The 25400-nt window shown below is 38.7% G+C and overlaps 1 protein-coding gene across 5 annotated transcripts in view; it reads right to left on the bottom strand.

The window, feature by feature from the left end:
• Window positions 1-25400, bottom strand: part of KCNQ5 (potassium voltage-gated channel subfamily Q member 5) — a 553541-nt gene that overhangs the window by 39320 nt on the left and 488821 nt on the right. For all 5 annotated transcript variants that reach the window (XM_063096155.1, XM_063096156.1, XM_063096159.1 and 2 more), the window contains one exon: window positions 21686-21906. In XM_063096155.1, the coding sequence (XP_062952225.1) occupies window positions 21686-21906 (221 nt within the window). The remainder of the gene's footprint in view (window positions 1-21685; window positions 21907-25400) is intronic.

Raw genomic sequence — 25400 nt, 5'->3', positions numbered from 1 at the left:
TTCAAGTTGCTGTGTATATCAATAGTTGGTTCACCTTTACCGCTGAGTAGTATTCCATGGCACGGATGTACCACAGCTTGTTTAACCATTCACTTGCTGAAGGACATCTGGGCTGTTTCCAGTTTTTGGCTATTATAAATAAAGTTGCTGTGAACATTCATGTACAGGATTTATATGAATATAACAATTTCTCTGTGATAAATTCCCAAGAATACAATTACTTGGTCATATAGTAGTGGCATGTTTAGTTTTATAAGAAACTACCAAACTGTTTTCCAGAAAGAGTGTACTATTCTACACTCCCACTAGCGGTGTACGAGTGATCCAGCTTCTCTGCATCTTCCCCATCATTTTGCATTGCCACTATTTTTTATTTTAGCCATTTTGATAGGTGTGTAGTGATATCTCCTGTAGTTTTAATTGGCCTTTCTCCAATGGCTAATGATATTAAACATCTTTTCATGTACTTACTAGCCTCTTTGATGAAACGTCCATTCTTTTTGTCTGTAGAGTTTTGAGGGTTCTTTGTATATTCTACATACCAGTCTTTTGTCAGATATGTCATTTGTAAATATTTTCTCTCAGTCTGCAGCTTGTCTTTTCATCCTCTTAGGGTCATTTGCAGAGCAGAAGTTTTTAATCTGGACAAGGTCCAAGTTAGCAATTTTCCTTTTATAGATTCTGCTTTTGGTGTCAGGTCTAAGAACTTTTTGCTCAGCTATAGATCCCAAAGATTTCCTGTTATGTTTTTTTTCTCAAAGTTTTATGTTTTGTATTTAAGTCCATGATTCATTTTGTGATCATTTTTATTAATTTGACTTTTAAAACTAGGCATATGTATTACTTTGGCAAAATAAAAAAAATCTTTGAAAAAACCCTAAAAGGCTCATGAAATCATGCTGGCTCTTACTACTTGTGATGCAGTCTACAAATTTCCTATTTCGTCCTACCCTATCCCATCTTACACCAGACCTACCCATCTCATCCCATAACTTTTCATCCTGTTTCATTTCATTCAACAATTCCTTGATTTTGTTAAGACAAGAGAACAGATATGATGTTGATGGCAGAGGAGGAGAGAGGGAGGGAGGAAAAGGAGGAACTGGTAAAGGGACATGAAAATCAACTATACTGTTATTGATAAATTAAAATTTTAAAAAATGCTGATCACAACCCAGTAATTTGACTTCACAGCATTCTCCCATACCTTAAAAAGTGCTGCAGACACAGTCTTTCCTGCCTCGTGCACATGCTTCATTTTTACTTTTCAGTATTTCTTCTTTTTTAATTTGTACATCACCAATTCTATCTCAGATGTTAAAATAGTTACCCACTGCTCTTTAATACAGAAGATAAAAAGCTATTTTGTCCTGAGGGTTCTTATTCGCTCCCTTTTCACCTGCTTCCCTATGAGGTGACCAGATATGCACAGGGTCTGCATTTGTACTCCTTAATATGAATTCTGAAGTATAAGACAGCACTGGCTGGTTCAATAACCAGCTGAAATAAATTCTGGGAAAATGAGAGGTATTCTTGTCATTTTCTCTCTCAACTTCTGCACCTTTCTGTAGTCACATCAGAAATAGAATGTCATCTTGTTATTCTTCACAAAACTACATTGTTAGTGACTTCCTAAAATATTATTTTTCTCAACTTTTACTACAAACTTTTAGTACATGGTTGATTATTCCTACAGCAGGTAAAACATACTGTTCACAGTGCCTGCAGCCACAGTAAACTAGGTTGCTGGAGGATTCAATCAAAATAGTGATCTAACCATGTTTACCAGATATATTTACCAGCACTCTTTTGTGATTTAGCAAACGATTTTTATTGCATTTGTTCTCAGGCTTGCTAATTAGCAACATCAGAAGTACTAATTCACACTAATGAGGGGATCTATTATGTAAGATACTAGTGCACTTGAGCATTTTGTCTATATAATCAAAGACCCCGTTTACACTGAGTACATAATTCATGCACCTCAGCATCTTAAATTATGTTAATTACGGTAAGAATTTTTCTAAGATTTTCTGTTAAGGATTGTCAATTAACTTTGCTGGCTAGCAGAAATGCTGGAAAAATTTCATGGAATAGTTCTTGACTCTTATTTTTTTTTTTTTTTAATTTTATTTTGTCGATATACATTGTAGCTGATTAATGCTCCCCATCACCAAAACCTCCCTCCCTTCTCCCTCCCCCCTCCCCCCCAACCATGTCCTTTCTGTTTGTTTGTTGTATCAACTTCAAATAATTGTGGTTGTTATATCTTCTTCCCCCCCCCCCCCCGGTTTGTGTGTGTGTGTGTGTATGTGTGTGTGTGAATTTATATATTAATTTTTAGCTCCCTCCAATAAGTGAGAACATGTGGTATTTCTCTTAATTAAAAGGAATTTCGTTGTTTTGAGCGATGATATGAAGCACTAGAGAGTTTTCAAAAACAGTTAATATGATCTCTGTTGCTAAAATCACTGACCACACAAATAGTGGCTTAGTAACTGCTGATAAGGTAAAAAGAAAAAACATAAAAAATGTTGTTTCTTTCTTTTTAATTGCATGTTACTACAGTCACAGTTTTTATTCAAATGTTTACACTAGAGTATGGTTTTATGTGTTTAAAAATTATTGCAGGGCCGGCCTGTGGCTCACTTGGGAGAGTGTGGTGCTGATAACACCAAGGCCACGGGTTTGGATCCCTATATAGGGATGGCCAGTTGGCTCTCATGAGAGAGCGTGGTGCTGAGAACACCAAGTCAAGGGTTAAGATCCCCTTACCAGTCATCCTTTAAAAAAAAAATTATTGCAACTGTAAAGCAATACAGGAGTATCTTAAAATCAATGAAATACCCACTTATTGAATACCTCAGCATTCATTCAGTGATTCAGCAATAACACTTTTGATACTATCACACCCTATGCCTCAGTGATGCATCTCATTTGTTTGTGGGCTTTTTACGACCCCAGAGCAATTTTTATCAGTGAGGTTTAATAATTGAGTTATGAATAATTAAATATTAAATCATTTTTGTTTATAATCTGCTCATTATTCATTCATGCAAAATAAATATTTCCTAAGCAACTGTTATGTGCCTCGCACTATGCTGTCATATAGTAAACCGATGCCTCTCTCCCAGAGTGAGGGAACTATTTCTGTCATCTTTACTAAAAGCAGTGATCCCTGATAAATAGTAACAACATGGAGTATAATAAATTAACTTCATTCTTTCTGTGATTATATGAACTATTCAACATAAGGACTCTTCAAACTGCAAGGAATAAAAGGATAAAGTGTGGATGAGCATTTAACTTTTAACCTTCCATTTACCACGGATAGGAATTGCCCTCAAGTACTGGAAGAAGGGAAGATGAAACCATCCATGCAAATAAATCAAGCCCGGGACTTTAACTCATTAAAATTAATGCAGAAATTAGCATTAATGAATTAATAAATAATAGTACATTCCATTTATTGAGCACCTATTCTGTGCTGGGCATTGTATAAAAATTTTACACACATTTTATCTCATTATTACTCACATCACCCTGTTTGTAGAATAATTTCCTGCTACTTGAGAGAGAAAAACAAACTAACATGCAGGGATTTTAAGTCACTTGCCTCATCTCGCCCCAACTAGTGGAGGAGCTGGGTTTGAAACAAATTCTCTTTTACTCCCAAACCATGTACCTAAAACCACTGAGTCTGATTAATTCAATTTTCATAAAAAATTCCTTGAGAACTTATCGTACTCAAAGTACTATGAATCTTCCCAATTGAAAATAAAGACATAAAAGTCACAGCTTTGTGAAAACATGTTTTTTTCCTTACACAGACAAAACCAATTTCTACAGATTTTTCTAGTAAATCATCAAGGAATTTCTAACAAAAGCAAGGTAAATTCATTGTCTAGAAGGACTGTCTTTATTAGAGCAAATGTCAGGGTAATCCTGGCAAAGCCACATGACCAGCCACCTTCGGATCACTGAGATAGTTGTTGCTGCACACCTGACAGCATCTCAGGCAGTCTTGCACATGGCAGTAATCCAATTGGACTGGGTCAAATTAGAAGAGATTGATTAATCTCTCTTAACTTTGTAGACTAAGACAGCACTTTACCTTAGGGAGAAACATTCTGAATCAATGGCAAAATGACTGAGAGGGACTTATTTAATCCTGTCTCTACAGGGATGAGATTGGTTTCCTTTGAAACATATTCAGAGATATCTGACCTTAATCAAAGCAGTCATGCTTTTAATGGCCTGACAAACTGCAGAATGACAAATCTGCATTATTATTTTATCAAACCTGTTGGGGAATTCTAAATAGATCTGGTAATTTTTTCCTCAACTTTCAACTCTTATTTGGCCATCAGTGATATTGCCAAGAAATGCCAATGTGTCATCTATGATATCATTCGGACTAACTTAACCAAAGAAGGCAAAGCAAGTGCCACTTTCAAAAAAATGGGAATTACTAGTGCATTACCTTAATTGACATCTGAAGGGATAGAGAGAGAATATTTGTAGTGTATACAGTGATAAAGGAGCATGAATTGAGCAGATTTGCCATATTTACTGAAAAAAGAATATAATAAATCATTTGACTAACACTAAACATGTAGATGATTTATACTAAATTCATTTGTGATGTGAATTATACAGAAGAAAACATGCTAAGCAGCACGGTAGAACATGAAAAGCTTTGAAATTAGACAGAAGTGCAATTTCAAATTTCAGTATTGGCATTTAGACTGATCTACCTGGGCAAGTTATTTACATTTCCTGAGCCTCAATTTCCTTATCTGCAAAATGGCTATGTTCGTATGAAATAAGCTAATAGATAGAAAATGCTTAGTCAACGCCTTACATATATTAAGTGTTTTCCTTGTTAAACTCCGGAAGGGAAGGGAGGAATACAAAATGAATCAGACACTAACACTGTCTTTGTAGAACCAATAAGATGTTGAAAATATTAAAAGCGAGTAAGCTACAAATGACTGGGATGGTAGATTGCAATACCGGCCACAGCACTTTCAGCTCCTTTCCTTGAGAGGTGAAGTCTCTTTCCCTGCCTCTTGCATTTGGGCTGTTCTTGTCATTTGTTTTGAGCAACAGGATGCAGAGGATGTTATGGCTTGACAATCTGAGCCTGAGTTTCAAGAGGTCTTGAAGTTTCCATTTGTACCGCTCTTGGGAACCCACCATCACCATGTGAACCAGCCCAGCCTGCTGGAGGGTGAGAGACCACGTGGAACAGAGGTGAATAATTCCAACTGAGGCCCCCTTAGGCCAGTCAGCCCCCAGCCTACCCAGTGGCTGATCACCAAGTATGAATGAGTTCAGCCAAGACCAAAAGAACTGCCTAAGAGAATTGTGGGCTAAATAAATGGTTACTGTTTTAAGCTATTAAACGTGGGGGGAGGAGTTAGTTATGCAAGAACAGAAAACTGATACAAATGTAAGGAGATATGGGTTATGAAAGTTTTCAACCAAAACACAAAATCATGGGAATACAGGTTCAAAACAATTTTAGGAATGATTAGTCACTAATTCCAACAGAATGAGATGGTATACCAGTTGCTACTCCATTAGGTTAATGAAAGATTCAAATCTCACAGTGGTGGGAATTAAGGTTTCTATGTGAAGATGATTATTTGTAACTGGAGAAAGAAGATTAACTTTCCCCAGGCAATACTCCTCTCAGGTTTCTACGTGTTTGGAGTTCAGGAACTGCTGTTATGCATTATACGTGGCAACAGAAAAGTAAGATGGCAAGGGAAGAAAAGCTAAGAAAGATTAAATGTTGAAAATAAAATAAAAGGAATTTGGGACAATTTCATACTGCAGATTGCAAAAATCAAAGCCTGGGTAACATCTTTTTCCTATGTCAGCTGTCCATTGCAGAGAAAGGATCCTGGCCTTTACCTAACCTTTTTCTTCTTTACCAAGCGGAGCACACCATGAGAGCGATTAAATATAATTTAAAAATTGCGTCATATTGGTTTCTCTTTGTGCAGACAACTAAATGTACCTTTGAAGGAAATAATTTGAGATATATAACTGAAAAATCACTGTGCCACTGAAAAGTGCTTCTCTTAAATATAGCTTAAATTTGGTGATTTGCGTAATGGTTAACTTTGTGCTTATTTTGTGCAAATTTCAGAGGTCACCCACAGGTTATTTTTGAAAAATGTGAAGTCTGAAGAGTGGGGAAGATGCCTTTTGTTTTCCCTGGTGCCAATCAATACTCTAAGCAGGGTGGGGCTGGAGTGGTAGACTTACAGGCAAACGGCAAGTTCCTTGAGGTGGTGGTCATTATGTCTACTCACTGCTCCTAAATGCTTAGGAAAATGCTGGCCCTGAGTAGCAGTCCTCAAATACTTGCTGATTTCAATTGGAATCCACCAGTTGAGGGCTTACTCAAATTCTGTGAGTGATCCACTATGGGGCATACACATTGATAGGTGAGATACACTTGACACACTTCTCAGGACATTAAGGGCTGTGCTAATTGTGGAAAGGGAAAAGACAGAGTGGGACTCACGAGAGGTAAGAAGCAATGGGAAGCAATTTTCTCTGTGTTAAAGAGACAGGAAACCAGGGTTATGACAGGAAACTCATCCCTGGCATTCCTCCTTCTTCCATTTCTCAGTTTGGAATTGCCAGCGAGGATAAGAGTTAATGGCTAAGGAAGTGGCTTTCCAATAGGCCAGAAGAGCAGATTCTAGAAACTCAGGTTTGAAAGAAAATTTCTTAGAGGTTGTCTGGGTTTACCAGAATCTCTGACTATTGATCAGCCAAGTTTGGTTTGAAAGCTTCCAGTGATGGAATCCATTCTATTGGTGTGGGTTCTCTCATTGCCAGGCTATCTTACATTGAACTAAAAATTGGTACTGCATGCCTCTTGGTTCTGGTTCTGCCCTTTGAAGCAACCGAGAACATATCTTCAACCTTCTGAAGCAGCTGAAGAGGGGCCATACATTGTACAAGAAAGAGTGCTGGGTTAGAAATTAGAACACTTTGGTTTTGCAACTGACTAGCTGGTTTCCTGCACCCTCATTTTATTTTATTTTATGTTGCTGTAATCATATGTTCAATATTTTGTTAATATTACCTTTGAAAGGCTGCACTAAGAATAGAATATAACCATTTTCCTATAATGTGATCAAGGTTGAGGGCCAGGACATGATTGTTTTTTTGAGATATAATACAAAGGACCAGAGGTCACAAACTCTAATGCCTTTAGAGGCAGGTAGGCAATGGAAATGCTTGAAAAGAATGGGAAATTGGGTGCTGGGGTTCCTGGAAATACAACAGGGAGTGGTGGAAATCTGCTATTTGAGACACATCTGATTTAAAGGCATTTGTGGTAGCCAGTCTCTGAGATGGTCCCCAATGATTCCCACCTCCTGGTATTTACCCCCTAATACAGTCCCCTCCTATGTTGTACCAGGGTTGGTCTGTGTGACCACTAGCATATGGAAGACCTCGCTTCTGAGGTTAGTTTATAAAAGACTGTAGATTCTGTCTTTTATAAAAGGTTGTAAAACATTATAAAAGACTGTAGCTTCTGCCTTTCCTCTCTCGAGCATGTGCTCTCTCTGTTCTCTCTGGGGAAAGCCAGCTGCATGTCATGTGGACATTCAGGCAACCTATGAAGTGGCAAGGAAATGAGGCCTGCTAGCAAATGCTTGAGTGAGCTTGGAGACAGATCTTTTCCCTATTCAGCCTTGAGATGACTGTGTCTCTAGCCGAGAGCTTGACTGCAATGCAACCTCATGAGAGACTTTGGGTGCTATAGACTGGATGCCCTCTCAACCTCATTGAAGCTTAAATCCCCACTGTAACTGTTGAGGGTGGGAAATCCTATTGTGTTAACTGAAAGGTGGGGCCTTGAAGAGGTGATTAGATTGTAGGACCATGCCATGAATGGATTAATAATGGTTGTTGGGGTGTGGTTCTAAGGGCTTTAAAAGGAGAGTGCATGAGGAACTATTTTTCTCTCTGCTCTGCCGTTTTCTGCCATGTGAGACCCCTGCATCACTGTTACCATCACCAAAGTCTTCAGCAAATCTGTTCTCTTGGCTTTGGACTTCCTAGCCTCTGAAACTTTAAGCAATAAATTTTGTTTTCTTTATAAAAAAACCCAGTTCTGTGTATTTTGTTATAAGCAACAGAAATGGACTAATACATTGAGCCATAACCACTTAGCTAAACTGCTGCTAGATTCCTGACTAAAGAAAGTGTGAGATTGGAAGTGTGTATTGTTTTAAACCACTAGACTAGGAGTAATTTGTTGTGTAACAGTACATAATACAGCATTCAGCTTCATTTTAAAGCACCAATGTACACATGTATACACTTTGCTGCTGAAACAAAATACAGAGCACCAGTTTACAACCCTAGGTTTCTCAGTATAACCTGGATCTATGGTATGGTTTGAGTTGTACTCAAAGGTCATTTGGAAGCTTAATTTTTGCTGGAAGAGAGGAGGTGGAATCCATTTACAGGTAAAGCAGGGAGCTGTTTTTTTTAACCCACAGGAAAAAAATTTTTTTCTCTATCATTGTAGGGTGACAACAAACATTGGGGCAGAACCTAGAGAAATCTCACAGAAATCATATTCTACAGTATAAAGAACACTTGGCTTAGAGTAGAAAGCCAGGGGGAAAACTCTAGTCCCATCAAAATAGAAAAGCATTTCCCCTGTAACTAAGAACTAGGAACAGGCATTTCACAAAAAGTAATGGAAGAAGCAACCTGCTATGGCCTGAATGTTTGTGTCCCCCCCAAATTCATAATTTGAAACCCTAACCCCAAGGTGATAGTATTAAGAGCTGGGGCCTTTCAGAGGTGACCAGGCCATGAGGGCAGAGTCCTCATGAATGGGATCGGGGCCCTTATAAAAGAGATCTGAGCGATCCCTCACATCTTCCACCATGTGGAAGTGGCCCTCACCAGATGTGGAATCTGCCAGCACTATGATCTTGGATTTCCAGCCTCCAGAACGGTGAGAAATTAATATTTGTTGTTTATACCCACCCAGTCCACGGCACATTTGTTATAGCAGCCCAAATGAATTAAGACAAAGCTGCTTTCAGAAATATAGTACTCAGTCACTTGGAGTCTGTAACCAGAGATTGGGAAGCCCCATTCTCACCCCCATAGTAATAAGAACCTTGGAACACAGAAGCAGATCCTAGAGGAACAAGAACAGTGTAGGGTACACAGGAGAAGGCTAGGATACGTCTTTGAATGAAGGAATGGCTGACTGAATGAATGAAGAACCTGGACAATAAAGAAAAAAGACACCTATGGACCAGAACTGAGACAATTCCTTCAGATACTGGTTTTCTCCAACAACTCAGTGAAGAACTGAAAGTGTATTTTAGAATCCTACTGAATAACCTTTGTAGGCTTTTACACAGAATTATGCTAACAAGTTGAATATAGAGAGAAATATGGAGTGTAAATTTCCAGTTTAGATCCAGTCATTAATAAATCCTTTTGTTCTTATCATTAAAGAAAACCCTCAGGTTTTGTTACAAATGGAGCTGACAGGAATGGGTGTACTCCCCAGTCAGAATTCCAGGCCAGGAACGTGCACAAACAGGTTAAGTAGATCCCTAATAGAATACTGCTTTAACAAAAATTATTTCTGTCAACACAATGCAGAGTCATTATCAGGCAATTTCAGAAAGTGCCAGGAAGCATCATGTGGAAAATTATAATCAAGTTCTGGTTGAAGTTGGGCCATCATTATGGAACGTCAGGAAAAATCTCAAGTGCAGTGCGGTGTTTGGCATTTTATGGAAACACCAAAAACGTCAACTGGGGAGACTGAGAAGAACATGAGGAAAGAAGATGCCATTGGAAAATAAGTTTGAAAGCGGATTAGTATAAGATCAAAACCCATGCGCATAAATTAGTCAAATATGAAATGCTTATAGTTGGTGATTTATATCCCTTGGAAGAAAATATACTGTTATGGTTACAGGAGACTGGTCGTTCAAGACAGTTGTCAAAACTATTGCATGAAAATTCTTCCTTTCTGTCAGGATTCTTGGTGATCATAAACTGACAGTCTCAAACAAAGGTGGTAGTAGACTGGTGGCCTAGGACTCAGAGGTTAGAGAGAGGAACAGGATGAAGTGACCATCTTCAAGAGGACTTGAGGGTCTGCTCTTTTGCTATTTTCCTGGGAGACCTGTCAGTTACCATAACTTCAAAAAGAAGGAGCCACCAAGGAAAACAGCTTCAGGGGCAAGGCGCCATGGGGCTGCTGAGAAGGTAGAGGGGAAGGGAACTGCACCAGTGTCCCCTGAGTGGGGTGGGGACAGGAAATGCATGTGTGACCATATGTGAGGAGTAATATGATCGAAATGCCAACTTATTTATGTTTGCCTATTTTTTCCTTCACCTACTTTGTCCTTCTGAAATTCGAGAAGTTAGGTCAGTCTGTGCTCACTGTCTCATGGAAATGATGTGACCAAAGAAAGGAGAGAAAAAAATTCTTTTTTTCCCATAATTTAGAGAATACTTTATTAGTTTCTGTAATCAAACCCATGTAGACAAGACCTTACATATTTAATACAGTGAGTTACCCCTGTACGAATGGAAAAAAAATTAAGTTTAACGTGTCTAGACCAATATGGCTGTTAATTTTTGTACCATGCCAACTCAACAAAGTAAACTAGTATACTTTTTCCAAAGTTGACAGCACAGCTAGAGTTTCCAATAGTTTAAATTATATATACATATATATACATATATTTATATAAAAAGAACAATAATAGCAGTATGTTATGCATCAATAGCAGCAACAGCTTTAGAGAAAAAAATTCTAATTCTGCTTTTATGTTTAAAAAGCCTGGGCATTTAGAGGAACAGAAATGACCTATAGACAGAGTATTTGGGAGAAAATGTCATGTTTAAGACCATGCTTCCTCCTTACCCTCACCTGAGAGTAGAAAAGATTTCTTGGCTATCTCAGATACTGTTAGTGGTTGCTTTCCCAATATCCAATCCCTAAACCTAAATCCTCAAATTTACCCAACATTGATCATACGTTTTAGATCTAGAAGCTGGATCCTGACTGATGACTGCAATCACAGTGGCCCCATTCTCCATGCTAGTGATCGTTTCAGGCACGAGAATCCTTTTTTTTTAATTATAAAGAAAACAAAATGTATTACTTACAATTTCAGAGGCTGGGAAGCCCAAAGTCCAGGGAAACATTTGGTAAAGGACTTGGTGGTGGTGACAATGACCCAGGGGTCTCACAAGGCAGAAAATGGTGGAGCAGAGAGATAGTTCCCCATGTGCTCTCCTTTTAAAGCCCTCAGAACCATGCCCCTGTCTACTGTCATTAATCCATTCACTACTGCAGTCCTATGATCTAATTGGTTCCTCGCCGCAGTACTACTCCACCTCCACCTCCTTCCAGGCCTCCATCCCGGCCAAAGCTACCACCAGGAAAGCCTGGAGATGGAGATGTGAGACTCAAAGACTACCTACATTGCTCATTGGAAAAGACCTTTCCTGGCTTGACCAGTCCCTTGAGATGGTCTCACTAGATTTTTTTTTTCCCCCTGGGGATCTGGATTGGACCACAGATAACTATGGCACTGCAGATATTATTCATTCAGTGATTTAAATTATTGCACCGCGGGACTGAGTGAGCAGCCTGAGGCAGCGGAGGCGGCTGAGGACGGGGACGGTGATGATGTGGAGGCAGAGAGGGAGCTGCCTGGCCTGGCCCAGCCTCGTGAGTGACCCCCAGCCCCACCCAGCCCTGCTCGGGGGGCAGATGCCCGCCCGGCTTCCGCCTGCCCCACTGGGCCACTCACTGGCCCCGGGGCTGCCTCCATTTTCTCAGGTGGTGGCGGCTCCGGCCCGGCTCAGCCAGGCCTGTCCTCCTCACCCAGCTCGGCTCCTAGATCCTATAGAACAAGAAGCCCTTGAAATGCCTGACAAGGAATTTCGAGTGATAATTCTAAGGAAACTGAATGAGATACAAGAAAACTCAGCTAGATATCATGATGAAACAAGGAAAACTATACAGGACCTGAAAGAGGAAATGTACAATGAAATCAATGTCCTGAAAAAAAAATGTAGCAGAACTTGCCAAACTGAAGAAGTTATTCAGCAAAAAACACAACGGAGAGTTTAACCAGCAGGCTTGTGGAAGTTGAAGAGAGAACCTCTGAACTTGAAGATGGGCTGTTTGAAATAACACAAGCAGACAAAAAAAAAAAAAAAGAAAAAAGAATCAAAGACATTGAAGAAAATCTGAGAGAGATATCAGACAACCTTAAGCGCTCAAATATCCGAGTCATGGGTATCCCAGAAAGGGAGGAAAACGGAGATTACATTGAAAACATATTCAACAAAATAGTGGCAGAAAACTTGCCAGGTATAGGAAAAATCATAGATCTTTACATCCAGGAAGCTCAACGATCTCCAAACGTATTCAACCCAAAAAGGCCCTCTCCAAGACATGTTATAGTCAAATTGGCAAAACTCAGAGACAAAGAGAGAATCTTAAAAGCTGCAAGAGAGAAGCGTCAAATCACCTATAAGGGAGCCCCAATCAGGCTAACATCAGACTTTTCATCACAAACCCTAAAAGCTAGAAAGGAATGGGATGATAAATTCAAAATACTAAAAGACAAAGATTGCCAGCCAAGAATACTCTACCCTGCAAGGCTATCCTTCCGAAACGAAGGGCAAATAGTATATTTCCCAGACAAACAAAAACTGCAGGAGTTCACTACCACATGACCACCCTTACAAGAAATCCTCAAGGGAGTACTGGGTTTGGTTCCTGAGAAATAACTACCAGTGCCATAAAAACCCAAGAAAAATCAAAACCCACTAGTATAATAAAAATGGCATTCATGAAGAGAAAACAATCAAACAAAAACGCTATCTACAACCTAAGGAACCAACAAACACAGAAACCAAACAGTAAATCAGAAAGCAAGGAACAAAAGACACCTAAGACAACCAAACAACCAATAAAATGCTAGGAATAAATCAACACCTTTCAATAACAACTCTTAATGTAAAAGGCTTAAATTCCCCAATCAAAAGACACAGACTGGCTGACTGGATCAAAAAGGAGGACCCAACTATATGCTGCCTACAAGAGACCCACCTCACCCATAAAGATTCACACAGACTAAGAGTGAAAGGATGGAAAAAGATTTACCATGCAAACAGAAAAGAAAAACGAGCTGGAGTAGCTATTCTTATATCGGACAAAATAGACTTTAAACTAAAAACCATAAAAAGAGACAATGAGGGACACTACTTAATGATAAAAGGTCTGATCCATCAAGAAGACATAACAATCATAAATATGTATGCACCCAATGTTGGAGCAGCCAGATTTATAAAACAAACTCTATTAGACCTAAAGAAGGAAATAGACAGTAATACCATAATAGCAGGGGACCTGAACACCCCACTGTCAATATTAGACAGATCATCTAGGCAAAGAATCAGCAGAGAAACACAAGATCTAAACAATACTCTAGACCAATTGGAACTGGCAGATATCTACAGAACATTCCACCCAACAACCTCAGAATATTCATTCTTCTCATCAGCACATGGATCATTCTCCAGGATAGATCACATATTAGGTCACAAATCAAGTCTCAATAAATTCAAAAAAATTGGAATTATCCCATGTATTTTCTCAGACCACAATGGATTAAAACTAGAAATTAATAACAAACGAAACTCTGGAAACTATACAAACACATGGAAATTAAACAGCATTCTACTTAATGACATATGGGTCCAAGAAGAAATCAAGCAGGAAATCAAAAAATTTATTGAAACTAATGAAAACAATGATACATCATACCAAAACCTGTGGGATACTGCAAAAGCAGTATTAAGGGGGAAATTTATTGCATTAAATGCTCACTTCAGAAGAATGGAAAGATGGCAAGTGAACAACCTAACACTTCACCTTAAAGAACTAGAAAAACAAGAACAATCCAAACCTAAAGTTAGCAGACGGAGAGAAATCATTAAGATCGGAGCAGAATTCAATGAAATTGAAACCCAAAAAACAATACAAAAGATCAATGAATCAAAAAGTTGGTTTTTTGAAAAGATAAATAAAATTGACAAACCATTAGCATGGCTAACTAAAAAAAGAAGAGAGAAGATTCAAATAACAAAAATTAGAAATGAAAAAGGCGATATTACAACTGATTCATCTGAAATACAAGGAATCATTTGAGACTACTATAAACAACTATACTCTAACAAATTTGAAAATCTGGAGGAAATGGATAAATTTCTGGACACACACAAGCTCCCAAAACTGAACCATGAAGATGTAGAAAATTTGAACAGACCATGGGCCGGCCCGTGGCTCACTCGGTAGAGTGCGGTGCTGATAACACCAAGGCCACGGGTTCGGATCCTATATAGGGATGGCCGGTTGGCTCACTGGCTGAGCGTGGTGCTGACAACACCAAGTCAAGGGTTAAGATCCCCTTACCGGTCATCTTTTAAAAAAAAAAAAAAAAGAAAATTTGAACAGACCAATAACAATAAAGGAGATTGAAGCTGTTATCAGAAGGCTCCCAACAAAGAAAAGCCCAGGACCAGATGGATTCACAGCAGAATTTTACCAAACATTCAAAGAGGAATTGACACTGATTCTTTACTAACTATTCCAAAAGATTGAAACAGACGCAAATCTCCCAAACTTATTCTATGAAGCAAACATCATCCTGATACCAAAACCAGGTAAAGATATAACCAAAAAAGAAAACTACAAGCCGATATCCTTGATGAATATAGATGCAAAAATCCTCACTAAAATACTAGCAAACAGAATACAGCAACACATACGTAAAATTATTCACCATGATCAAGTGGGATTCATCCCAGGGATGCAAGGTTGGTTCAACATACACAAATCAATAAATGTGATACACCATATTAATAAACTCAAACACAAGGACCATATGATCATCTCTACAGATGCTGAAAAAGCATTTGATAAAATTCAGCACTCATTCATGACAAAGACCCTCTATAAGTTAGGTATAGAGGGAAAGTATCTCAACATAATTAAAGCCATATACGACAAACCCACTGCCAATTTCATCCTGAATGGGGAAAAGCTGAAAGCTTTTCCTTTAAGAACAGGAACTAGACAAGGATGCCCACTCTCACCACTTCTATTCAACATAATGTCGGAAGTACTAGCCAGAGCAGTCAGAGAAGAGAAGGAAATAAAGGGCATCCAGATTGGAAAAGATGAAGTTAAACTGTCCCTGTTTGCAGATGACATGATCCTATATATTGAACAGCCTAAAACCTCTACAAAAAAACTCTTGGAATTAATAAATGATTTCAGTACAGTAGCAGGATACAAAATAAACACACAAAAATCAGTAGCATTTCTTTTCTCCAATAGTGAACATGCAGAATGAGAAATCAAGAAAGCCTGCCCATTTAAAATAGCCACCAAAAAAATAAAATACTTAGGAATTGAGTTAACCAAGGAGGTGAAAAATCTCTATAATGAGAACTGCAAACTACTGCTGAGAGAAATTAGAGAGGATACAAGAAGATGGAAAGATATCCCATGCTCTTGGATTGGAAGAATCAACATAGTGAAAATGTCCATACTACCCAAAGTGATATACAAATTCAATGCAATCCCCATCAAAATTCCAAAGACATTTTTCTCAGAAATGGAAAGAACTATCCAGACATTTATATGGAATAATAAAAGACCATGCATAGCAATGTTGAGCAAAAAAATAGCTGGAGGCATAACACTACCCAACTTTAAGCTATACTACAAAGCTACAATAACCAAAACAGTATTGTACTGGCATAAAAGCAGACACACTGATCAATGGAATAGAATAGAGAATCCAGAAATCAACCCACACACTTACTGCCATCTGATCTTTGACAAAGGCACCAAGCCTATTCACTGGGGAAGGGACTGCTTCTTCAGCAAATGGTGCTGGGATAACTGGATATCCATATGCAGGAGAATGAAACTAGACCCATACCTCTCACCATATACTAAAATCAACTCAAAATGGATTAAGGATTTAAATATACACCCTGAAACAACAAAACTTCTTAAAGAAAACATAGGAGAAACACTTCAGGAAATAGGACTGGGCACAGACTTCAAGAATATGACCCCAAAAGCACGGGCACCCAAAGGAAAAATAAACAAATGGGATTATATCAAACTAAAAAGCTTCTGCACAGGAAAAGAAACAATTAACAGAGTTAAAAGACAACCAACAGAGTGGGAGAAAATATTTGCAAAATATACATCTGACAAAGGATTAATATCCAGAATATATAAGGAACTCAAACAACTTCACAAGAAAAAAACAAGCAACCCAATTAAAAAAATGGGCAAAAGAGCTAACTAGGCATTTCTCTAAGGAAGATATACAAATGGCCAACAGACATATGAAAAAATGCTCAACATCACTCAGCATCCGGGAAATGCAAATCAAAACCACACTGAATTACCATCTAACCCCAGTTAGGATGGCTAAAATCCAAAAGGCTCTGAACGATAAATGCTGGCAAGGTTGCGGAGAAAAAGGAACTCTCATACATTGTTGGTGGGACTGCAAAATGGTGCAGCCTCTATGGAAAATGGTATGGAGATTCCTCAAACAATTGCAGATAGATCTACCATATGACCCAGCTATCCCACTGCTGGGAATATACCCAGAGGAATGGAAATCATCAAGTCGAAGGTATAACTGTTCCCCAATGTTCATCGCAGCACTCTTTACAATAGCCAAGAGTTGGAACCAGCCCAAATGTCCATCATCGGATGAGTGGATACGGAAAATGTGGTACATCTACACAATGGAATACTACTCAGCTATAAAAACGAGTGAAATACTGCCATTTGCAACAACATGGATGGACCTTGAGAGAATTATATTAAGTGAAACGAGTCAGGCACAGAAAGAGAAATACCACATGTTCTCACTTATTGGTGGGAGCTAAAAATTAATATATAAATTCACACACACACACACACACACAAAAAAAAAAAAAACCAGGGGGGTGGGAGAAGAAGATATAACAACTACAATTACTTGAAGTTGATACAACAAGCAAACAGAAAGGACATTGTTGGGGGGCAGGGAGGAGAGGGACGAGGGAGGGAGGTTTTGGTAAGGGGCAACAATAATCAACCACAATGTATTTCGACAAAATAAAATTAAAAAAAAAATTATTTAAGCCTCAAAATAATAAAAAAATAAAAAAATAAAAGACATTCCCAAGTGCAGCAGGGTCCAGCAAATGTAGCCCTCCTTGACAGCAAACTAGTCACCAGAAACCTGAAGACATTCCCAAGCTCTACCCTAGTATCATTCTTGTGGATTTTGGCTGCTTTCTATTTTTCTTACTTGCAATCTGCCACCTTCCACTTGCTTGTCTGTTGCTGACACTTGTCCATCTCCTGACAATACCTTTAGCATCCTGAAACAGGCCTCAGGTGACCCCACCATTTGCCTCCCTTCCTGGGTAGATAGACAGAGACCAGCAGGACTGTTATCCTGAGTCTCTTCCTGGATACCTGATCAAAACAGATAAGGGTCATCGAAAGGCCTTTCCCCAATTTGCCTCATCTTCTAGCTCTGGCAGCCTTTGAAGATGATGTAGAGGAGAGGTTTGGCAGCTGGCGCTGGGAGAAAGATGGGATGGGATAGTGCTAAGGTCAAATGGTTTGTATGGGAAGGGGAATCTAACTGATGGAAGACGGAAGAGTGAAAGCAAGGGGTGGGTAGGAGGGGGAGAAGAAATGAAAGATGCTTTAAGGGAAATCAATGACATCTGTGAGCACACCTTAGGCTATGTCTACAGGAGGACTGTGAGATTAGGCTGTCTGGGTGTGTATTATGGCTCCTTTACTTATACCTGGTAGACCTTGGGCAAGTTACTTATCATCAAGTCTCAATTTCCTCATCCATAAAATTGGGATAATAATGTAACTACTTCATAGGGGTATTGGGAAAATCAAATGAGATAACAGAAGTAAAGGATTTAGAACAATGCACACCACAGAGAAGGTTTCAATAAATGTTAGTTTTATCATTATTATTACTCTTATATACTTGTGATAGAAATATCATTTTTATGCTACCAATTTCTAAAATTATATAAAGAGGCTTAGATACTATTGACTGGCTAATGGAGCATTTCTATCTTTTATAAAATTATGAACTAAAAATACTATTCATATCATATTGGCCCAAATAAATTTGCTATGGCAACACCACACCGGTCCCTTAGTGTTTACTTTCTTCCCTTTGCCATTTGTACATTTCTGGTTTCAACATCTGCCTGCTATTTTCCACTTCTCTGGTACACATGAGTGTGGACTATTAGGAGACGACTGTGCCCTTTTTGAGTATAACATGTTAATCTCATTAAAAATTCTAGCAAAGAAAAAGATGGATATTTAATAACCTTTTGTAAGAGTCGTTAAATTATAAAAATACTATCATTTGTAATAAAGGGTATCATATTTGGCAGGAATTATTAAAATTTACAGATTAACCCTAAATTTCTTTTGTTTTTCTATTAAAGTATCTTTCAGTTACAGGCCCATTATTCTCCAAATGTAACTTGCAAATAAGCCTGGAATAATGGGGAGTTGGCTGTACCATCATCCAGTATTTTGTATGGGTAGTAATTGGATTTTAGGAATACTTAAAATGTGGAGAGGCACTATAAATAAACATGTATAATTAAAGTCTACATTTATTTGATAGCTACTTCAGTTTTTTTTTTCCCTGTAAAAAAGAATTTTCATTTTGCCAAGACCCAATGAAGAGTTAAATCAGAGGTAAAGATTCTGGACATTGGATTAAATGAGGAGTCAGGAGCCACCATCTTCTGCAGGTGGGCAGCCACCAGAGCTACCTTGACAGTACAGCAATCAGTCTCCTCGTCACTTGGAGAACTCAGAATCAATTGATACGGGCAACAACCAGGGACTGTACTTGTATGAAATGATTTAGAAAATGGATGACAGGAGACCTTTCCAATTTGTGATTTGGCAGAAAATAGGGCTTCAGTTTCTATCTGTCTGACCTCTGAGACATCTCTGCAGGTACTGAAAATACTAGTGCCGACTACAGCAAGTCTTTGAAAAACTCCCTCTGGCCAAATGGTACAAGTAGAATTTGTTTTCCACATTCTTTTATATTTACATGTGCAACTCTAAGCACCTTATAGCATTAAGTTAAATGCTTTTTGAAGCCCACGTTAGAAGAATATGGACCCATTGTAATGTGTAACGTGTGTGTTTCTAGTACACTGTGAATCCATGGCCATTATTGAAGATATGGGCACACCTCAGCTTGCCAGGGATGCTGGGATGTGGGTGAGCAGGACTCTGTTACAGGCTGACTTGTGTTGCTCCAAAATTCATGTCTTGAAGTCCTAACCCCTAGTTCCTCTGAATGTGACTGTATTTTGAGATAGGGTCTTTAAAGAGGTAATGAAGTTAAAATGAGGTTAGTAGGCTGGGCCCTAATCCAATGAAACTGGTGTCCTTATGAGAAGAGGAAATTTGGACACAGACAGGTACAGAAGAAAGACCTTGTGAAGACGCAGGGAGAAGGCTGTCATCTACAAGCCAAGAAGAGCCCTCAGAAGGACCCAACCTTGCCTTTACCTTGATCTTGGAATTCTACCCTCCAGACTGTGAGAAAATAAATTTCTGTTGTGTAACCCACCCAATACTTTGTTATGGCAGCCCGAGCCAAGTAATCCAAGCTCCGTAGTAGAGGCTATTAAACCTCTTTAGATGGACCATGCCCACGCTCAAGGAAGGCTGTCCCCACCACCAAGACCACGGGCTCCATCCACCCCTTGGGAGGAATCAGCCTGAGGAAAGAAGTTTGGTGAGTACCAGTTAGTTCAAGGGCCCTTAAAGGAGGGGAGGGGAGAGGGCGATGTGTGAAAGGAAGGGCTAATTTTTTAATAGAAAATTCTCTTTTGCTTTCTTATTACAAAAGCTTTGCATGTTCATTGTAAAAATATTAAGAAATACGGATGAAGAAAATGAAGAAATAAAAGGTAACTGTGATCTCACCACTTGAGGTAACTGTTCATACATTGCTGTAAATCTTTCCAGACCTTTCCCTATAAACACAAATTTATATACATAATACATGTACATAAATATGTACAAGCAAAAATGGAATAATTTATTTTTGTGGTCATCTTTCCATGTCAATAATTTTCTAATTTATAGCATCATTTCTAATGTCTGATATTGTTTTGTTATATTGACTATATCCTAGAAGTGGAATTGGTGGGTGGAATGTGTCTAGGCTTAGGCATATATAGAGGCATTTGATATATTTTGCCAAATCGCCCTCCAGAAAGGATGTACCCATTACTACTCAGTGAGCCTATTTTGAGTGCACATAAAGCCCTGTCACTGGTAACTCTTGAATCAGCTGCTCAAGGGCTTTCAGCCAAATTCCTAGGGAGGAGAGTGTGTAAACTAGAGGACACTGGAAACCTGTGCCACAAGTGACTCAGGATGCTGCAAGTGGTTTGATGGAGGCGTTTCCATTGTTGATGGAGGAAGCATTTTCTACCTTAGTACAGAGACAGATGGAGGGGAGTGTGGTGGGACTGGCATATCCTGCAACTTAGATGGGACCTTCAAGCTTTGCCAGGAGGGGTCTACTTGGAGAGCACAGCAGTCCTGGGCTTGTGGAGAATGAAGAATTGCGAAGAGGGGAGTACTGTCACTCATGGAGAGTGGAAGGGATATCCCCGAGGATGTCTCAGTATGTTGGGAGCAACTCGTGGGGTGAGCTTCCAGGGCTTTCGCTGCAAGGCGCTTGAGATCCCTGTGATTATGACCCCCGGTTGTTAATTTTATCCCTCGGGCTTTCAGGGCCTGGGAAATTACAGGTTATTCTAGGGAACAAGAACAGAAGGACTGATAGCCTTTGCAGTTTTTACGCATTAATGGAAGATGCTATTTGATTTTGGTTCTTTGCCCAGTATAAGAGATCCCAGGGGGCATATTTAAAAGGAAAGCTAAGCTAATCTCAAATGAAAAATAAAATATGTTATTTTATAAACATGAAAATTATGTGGCACTCCATAAAATGTGTTGGCAAGTAAACGTCTGCTACAGAACATTATAAATAAAATTGGTTAATTCCTCTTGGGAGAAGAACTTGAATTTCACTTCTCATTGGGAGACCTTGAAAGAACTTTCAACAGGACTCTAAGGCCAGAAAGCGACCGTCACCCTTCTCACTGTGTTGCAGGTATTCACAGAGCACCTGCTGTGCTTGTATACATCAGTCCGACCGTCACATTGATCTTGATATGTACCTTGTCTGAGAAATAAATACGTTGTAGATACGAGTGAAGAATGAACAAAATCTTATTTGACTTCTTTGAACTGTAGATTTAGCTGCCAAAGTTACTTCCAAAAGTAAACTTAGGTTTTGTGCATTTGCCCATGGCAATGAATACATTTTCAATAAAACAAACAATTCTTTCCCTGGGGTTGTTTCCTTCTATCTTCAAGGGGTACCATGGAGCATGATTACCTCATAATCTCACTCACTATAGCCTGTCAAATTAAAAATGATTACAGAAAAACAGGGCTTACCGTCTATCACTGGTTTTGGCTGAGAACTTTTGAGGCGCAGTGAGGGCCGGAAACGTGTTCGGTCGTTGAAGCTCCAGCTCTTCTGCACTTTAGTGGGGCTGCCCTCGGCTGTGATGTCGGTGCTCGGGGACCTCCTGTCACCTACTGAGGCTTGTCTGCTCTTAATACTCTGGCCCCTTGGGCTAGCCATACGCACTCGCTCCTTAAAACTTAGCTTCTGACTGTGGAGAACAGAGGTACGGTTATTCCATTTCAAGCAATTTCTCCCTTTCTACATGGGTGAATAATTTGATGAAACATATATTTCAATAGACAAAATGTTTTAAGCAAGTAGGAGCATAGCAAAGTACTTTTTCCTCATTGAAATTTTGAATTTTATTTAATCTCTATGTTTTCATTCATTTGAGAGCAATCTCTTTCTACAGGTATACACACCCTTACTGGATTCATCACAGAAAGAACTGAGACCAAGTACAGCAGTTTGTACTCAACTATACTGGAGATAACCAAGAACTGGTTTGGAATTCACTTTAAAAACAGTTCGGTGATTTTAGCTTTAACCTCAACTTTTGAGATTAAAAAAAAGTTATTTTTTATTTGGGAGCATATCTCTTTGTAACTTCTAAACATTTTACAGAAAACAGGGATGACAGTTACATAGATACCTGCATTCAGCATGCATTTTATATTCCAGGCAAGATTGCGATATCCATAAATTCATGCAATCTCACAGCAGTTGGTAGCACTGCATACATAATATTAAACATCCAACGCTTAGCGTTACACTTCTTTTATGCTTACATTCATTCTTGTGAGGCCAAAACTACACAAGGTGGAACAACCTCAACATATAATGAATGTGATGACTGATTAACAGAATGAGATGTTATGTTCAATAACACGATTTCCTGCTATGTAAACAGGTTATCGATTTGCTGTGGCAGCTACTGGTAAATTATAGTTCAGACATTCAGTTCTCTGATGTTCAGTTCTCTAAGATTAAATTGTTGTGGGCCGATAAAGGAAGCATTAAAAACAACAAAATCTAAAGGCATCTCCACACTTTCTTAAGTAAGAGATGTGGTGTGATGTTCTGGGAAGGGCAGGTTGGAATCAGAGAGAGATGGGTTTTGGGGTCCACATCTCTGACATGGAGATAAAAGTAGCAGCAGACCTAAGGGAATTTGGGGGGGAATCAGATGAACTGTAAGAAGCTTTGTGTACCTGTTTTGTTTGTTTTCTTGTTTCATTTATAAAGCACTTGTGCTATTCATTAGAAGGTGACACTGTTATCACTGTCAGAGGCCCAGGACTCTGCAGGGCCTGAAAAAATGATGGAGCAATGGGTCTGCAGGGGAGTCACTGGTGCAGCTACTCTGAGTCATGCTGCAGCCTTTGTGGAATATGAAGGCAGTGTTCTCATGGATAAGGATTATCTGAGACGAAGGGAAGGCCTTGTCTTTTTCACTTACCGCAATGTCCACTGTCCCCAACTGCAGCATGCCAACAGCAAATGTGTTTAGTGGATATGTGTTTTGTAGCTAACAAGAAACAGTAACATTTATTTTTCCATGCCTAGTTGCTTAACAAATGATATTCTAAAAAGGCACCACATTTTATGTGTGTTTACATGAATACAAATCAAATCATGAGCTATGGTGGTCAGAGAGTTCTGGTAACAATAAACGAATTGACCATGCAACTGACAGCTCCTTTCTGAAATGCAGACACAGCTAAGTCTGGCGTGACCAGCTGAAGGCACATGCAAAGAACAGGCTGGGCAGTTTTGTGATGAGGTCAGGTGGGTTCAAGAGTTCTTTACAACAATCCCAACAGTCAAAGGACTTATCTGTATTTGACAAGTGTGTGGTTAAATGATAGATTACATTAAACAAGAGCAACGATAACACCATAAAACTGCATCTTTTTATTCTCAGGCTAGGTTCTCCATGTCATCCAAAAGCCTTCAATTATTTAAACAAACGGGTCAAAGGGATAGTGCCCAAAATGTCTACTGTTTATAAGGTTTTTTTTTTTTTTTAATTGTAAACATGTCAAATCTCTTTTTGTTTTCAACACACCTGTCCCATAATTTAAATTCATGATGATCTGGTTCAGAAAGCATATGCTTACTTTTACACCTTTATTAAGATTAATGAATGGCTCAAGTTGACGTAGTTATCATTACAAGTGTCCTCACTATACTCGATTTTATCTATTACCTTTTCTGGAACTTAACAGATAAGAATTACTATAAAAGGCTGGGTTTAGTTAACATCAGATAATTTTCTCAAACTTTCAAGGTATGTCTCTTTCCTATGCCAACTAAATGAACAAGAAACTGATAAAACACCATAAAGCCATTAAATATGACCTTTGTTATTTTCTTTATCAAAAATTTCAATTACTAAAAAAGGAAAAAATATCTGAAATTAAAGTGTCAGCATCAAATCCCTCATGGTTTATTTACAATAACAAAATATTTTCAAAACTTCTCCTATGGAAATATTTTTAATAATTGACCCATGAAACATTTTGACACTACTTATATGAATGAAAAGTGAGAATAACATTCTCTGAATCTCAGTACCATTTGCAGCACTTAAAGTTGATATAAATGTATTCTGAGTACCATTTCCCTTTTGTCCTTCTAAACTACATGAATGTTTGCTAATGTTTAATACTTTATATAATTTTTAAAAATTGTAACATAGTTGATTGCACATATCTGTGGAGTGCAGAGCTGAATATCAATATCTGTGTGCAATACGCGGTGCTCAAATCAGGATAATTAGCATATTCAGCATTATGCAATGTAATCTTTCTTTGGGCCCTTAAGAATTATTTAAAAACAATCTCAGCATATTATACACTAAATTAGAAAAAAAAAATCTAGTATTTTCACTTTCTTTTGACCTAACAGTATAAAGTTAAGAATAAGATCCTAATCCAGAACAATTTAACCAGGCAAATTTTCTTTTTCCAGGCAAAGATCTGTTCCTGCGTCCTCCTACAAAAAGCTCACTTTTAGTAGTTTTTCTACTTTGTTTCCCCTTTGGAAATCAATAGAGCATCTTGATTAGATGACTATTAAACTGATTAGGTGGTTGTTATTGAAAACACACATTGATTGAAAATATAGACTCTTCATTGGTACATTAAAATTTTCATTATTTTCCTGATTTTTTTGTGACATCTACGAACATGATTTTTGAGAAAGATTTATGTAACAGTGTTCTTAGGAAGAATGCCAAAGATTATCCCTAGGAGACCAACAAGGAGTTCTCTCTTTGGAGAAAGTAACCAAAAGGTCACTGTGGTCATTGATTGGAGCATCTTTCTTAGTCTGCAGACCCAAAGTCCCAGCTGAGGACCCTGCTGGTGGGCAGAAGGGAGGCCTGCACAACCCTCTGAAAGGGAATTCTTTTCTCTCTAGGACCCTGGTGGCCCAGCATGCAGTCTGCTACTGGATGTTCCCTGCCAGGGAACTGTGTTGCATCCTCATAACCCCACGGTAATCCTCTAGGATTTAGAATGCTGTAGTTATTGTTATACTTAATTAAGGTTTGAGCCCTTCATAAGATAAGCATTCTACAAATTCTCGCCTTAGGCACAATATGGCAACTGAGCCATCACAATCCAGTGCGTGCAGCAGCTCAGCAGTTATCCAACCACAAGGGGGCGCCAAGGGGCTGACTGCTAGCACTATGCGAGA

Source organism: Cynocephalus volans, chromosome 5, assembly GCF_027409185.1.
Source record: "Cynocephalus volans isolate mCynVol1 chromosome 5, mCynVol1.pri, whole genome shotgun sequence".
In the NCBI taxonomy this organism is placed as follows: domain Eukaryota; kingdom Metazoa; phylum Chordata; class Mammalia; order Dermoptera; family Cynocephalidae; genus Cynocephalus; species Cynocephalus volans.
This window is presented reverse-complemented; position numbering and strand designations above follow the sequence as displayed.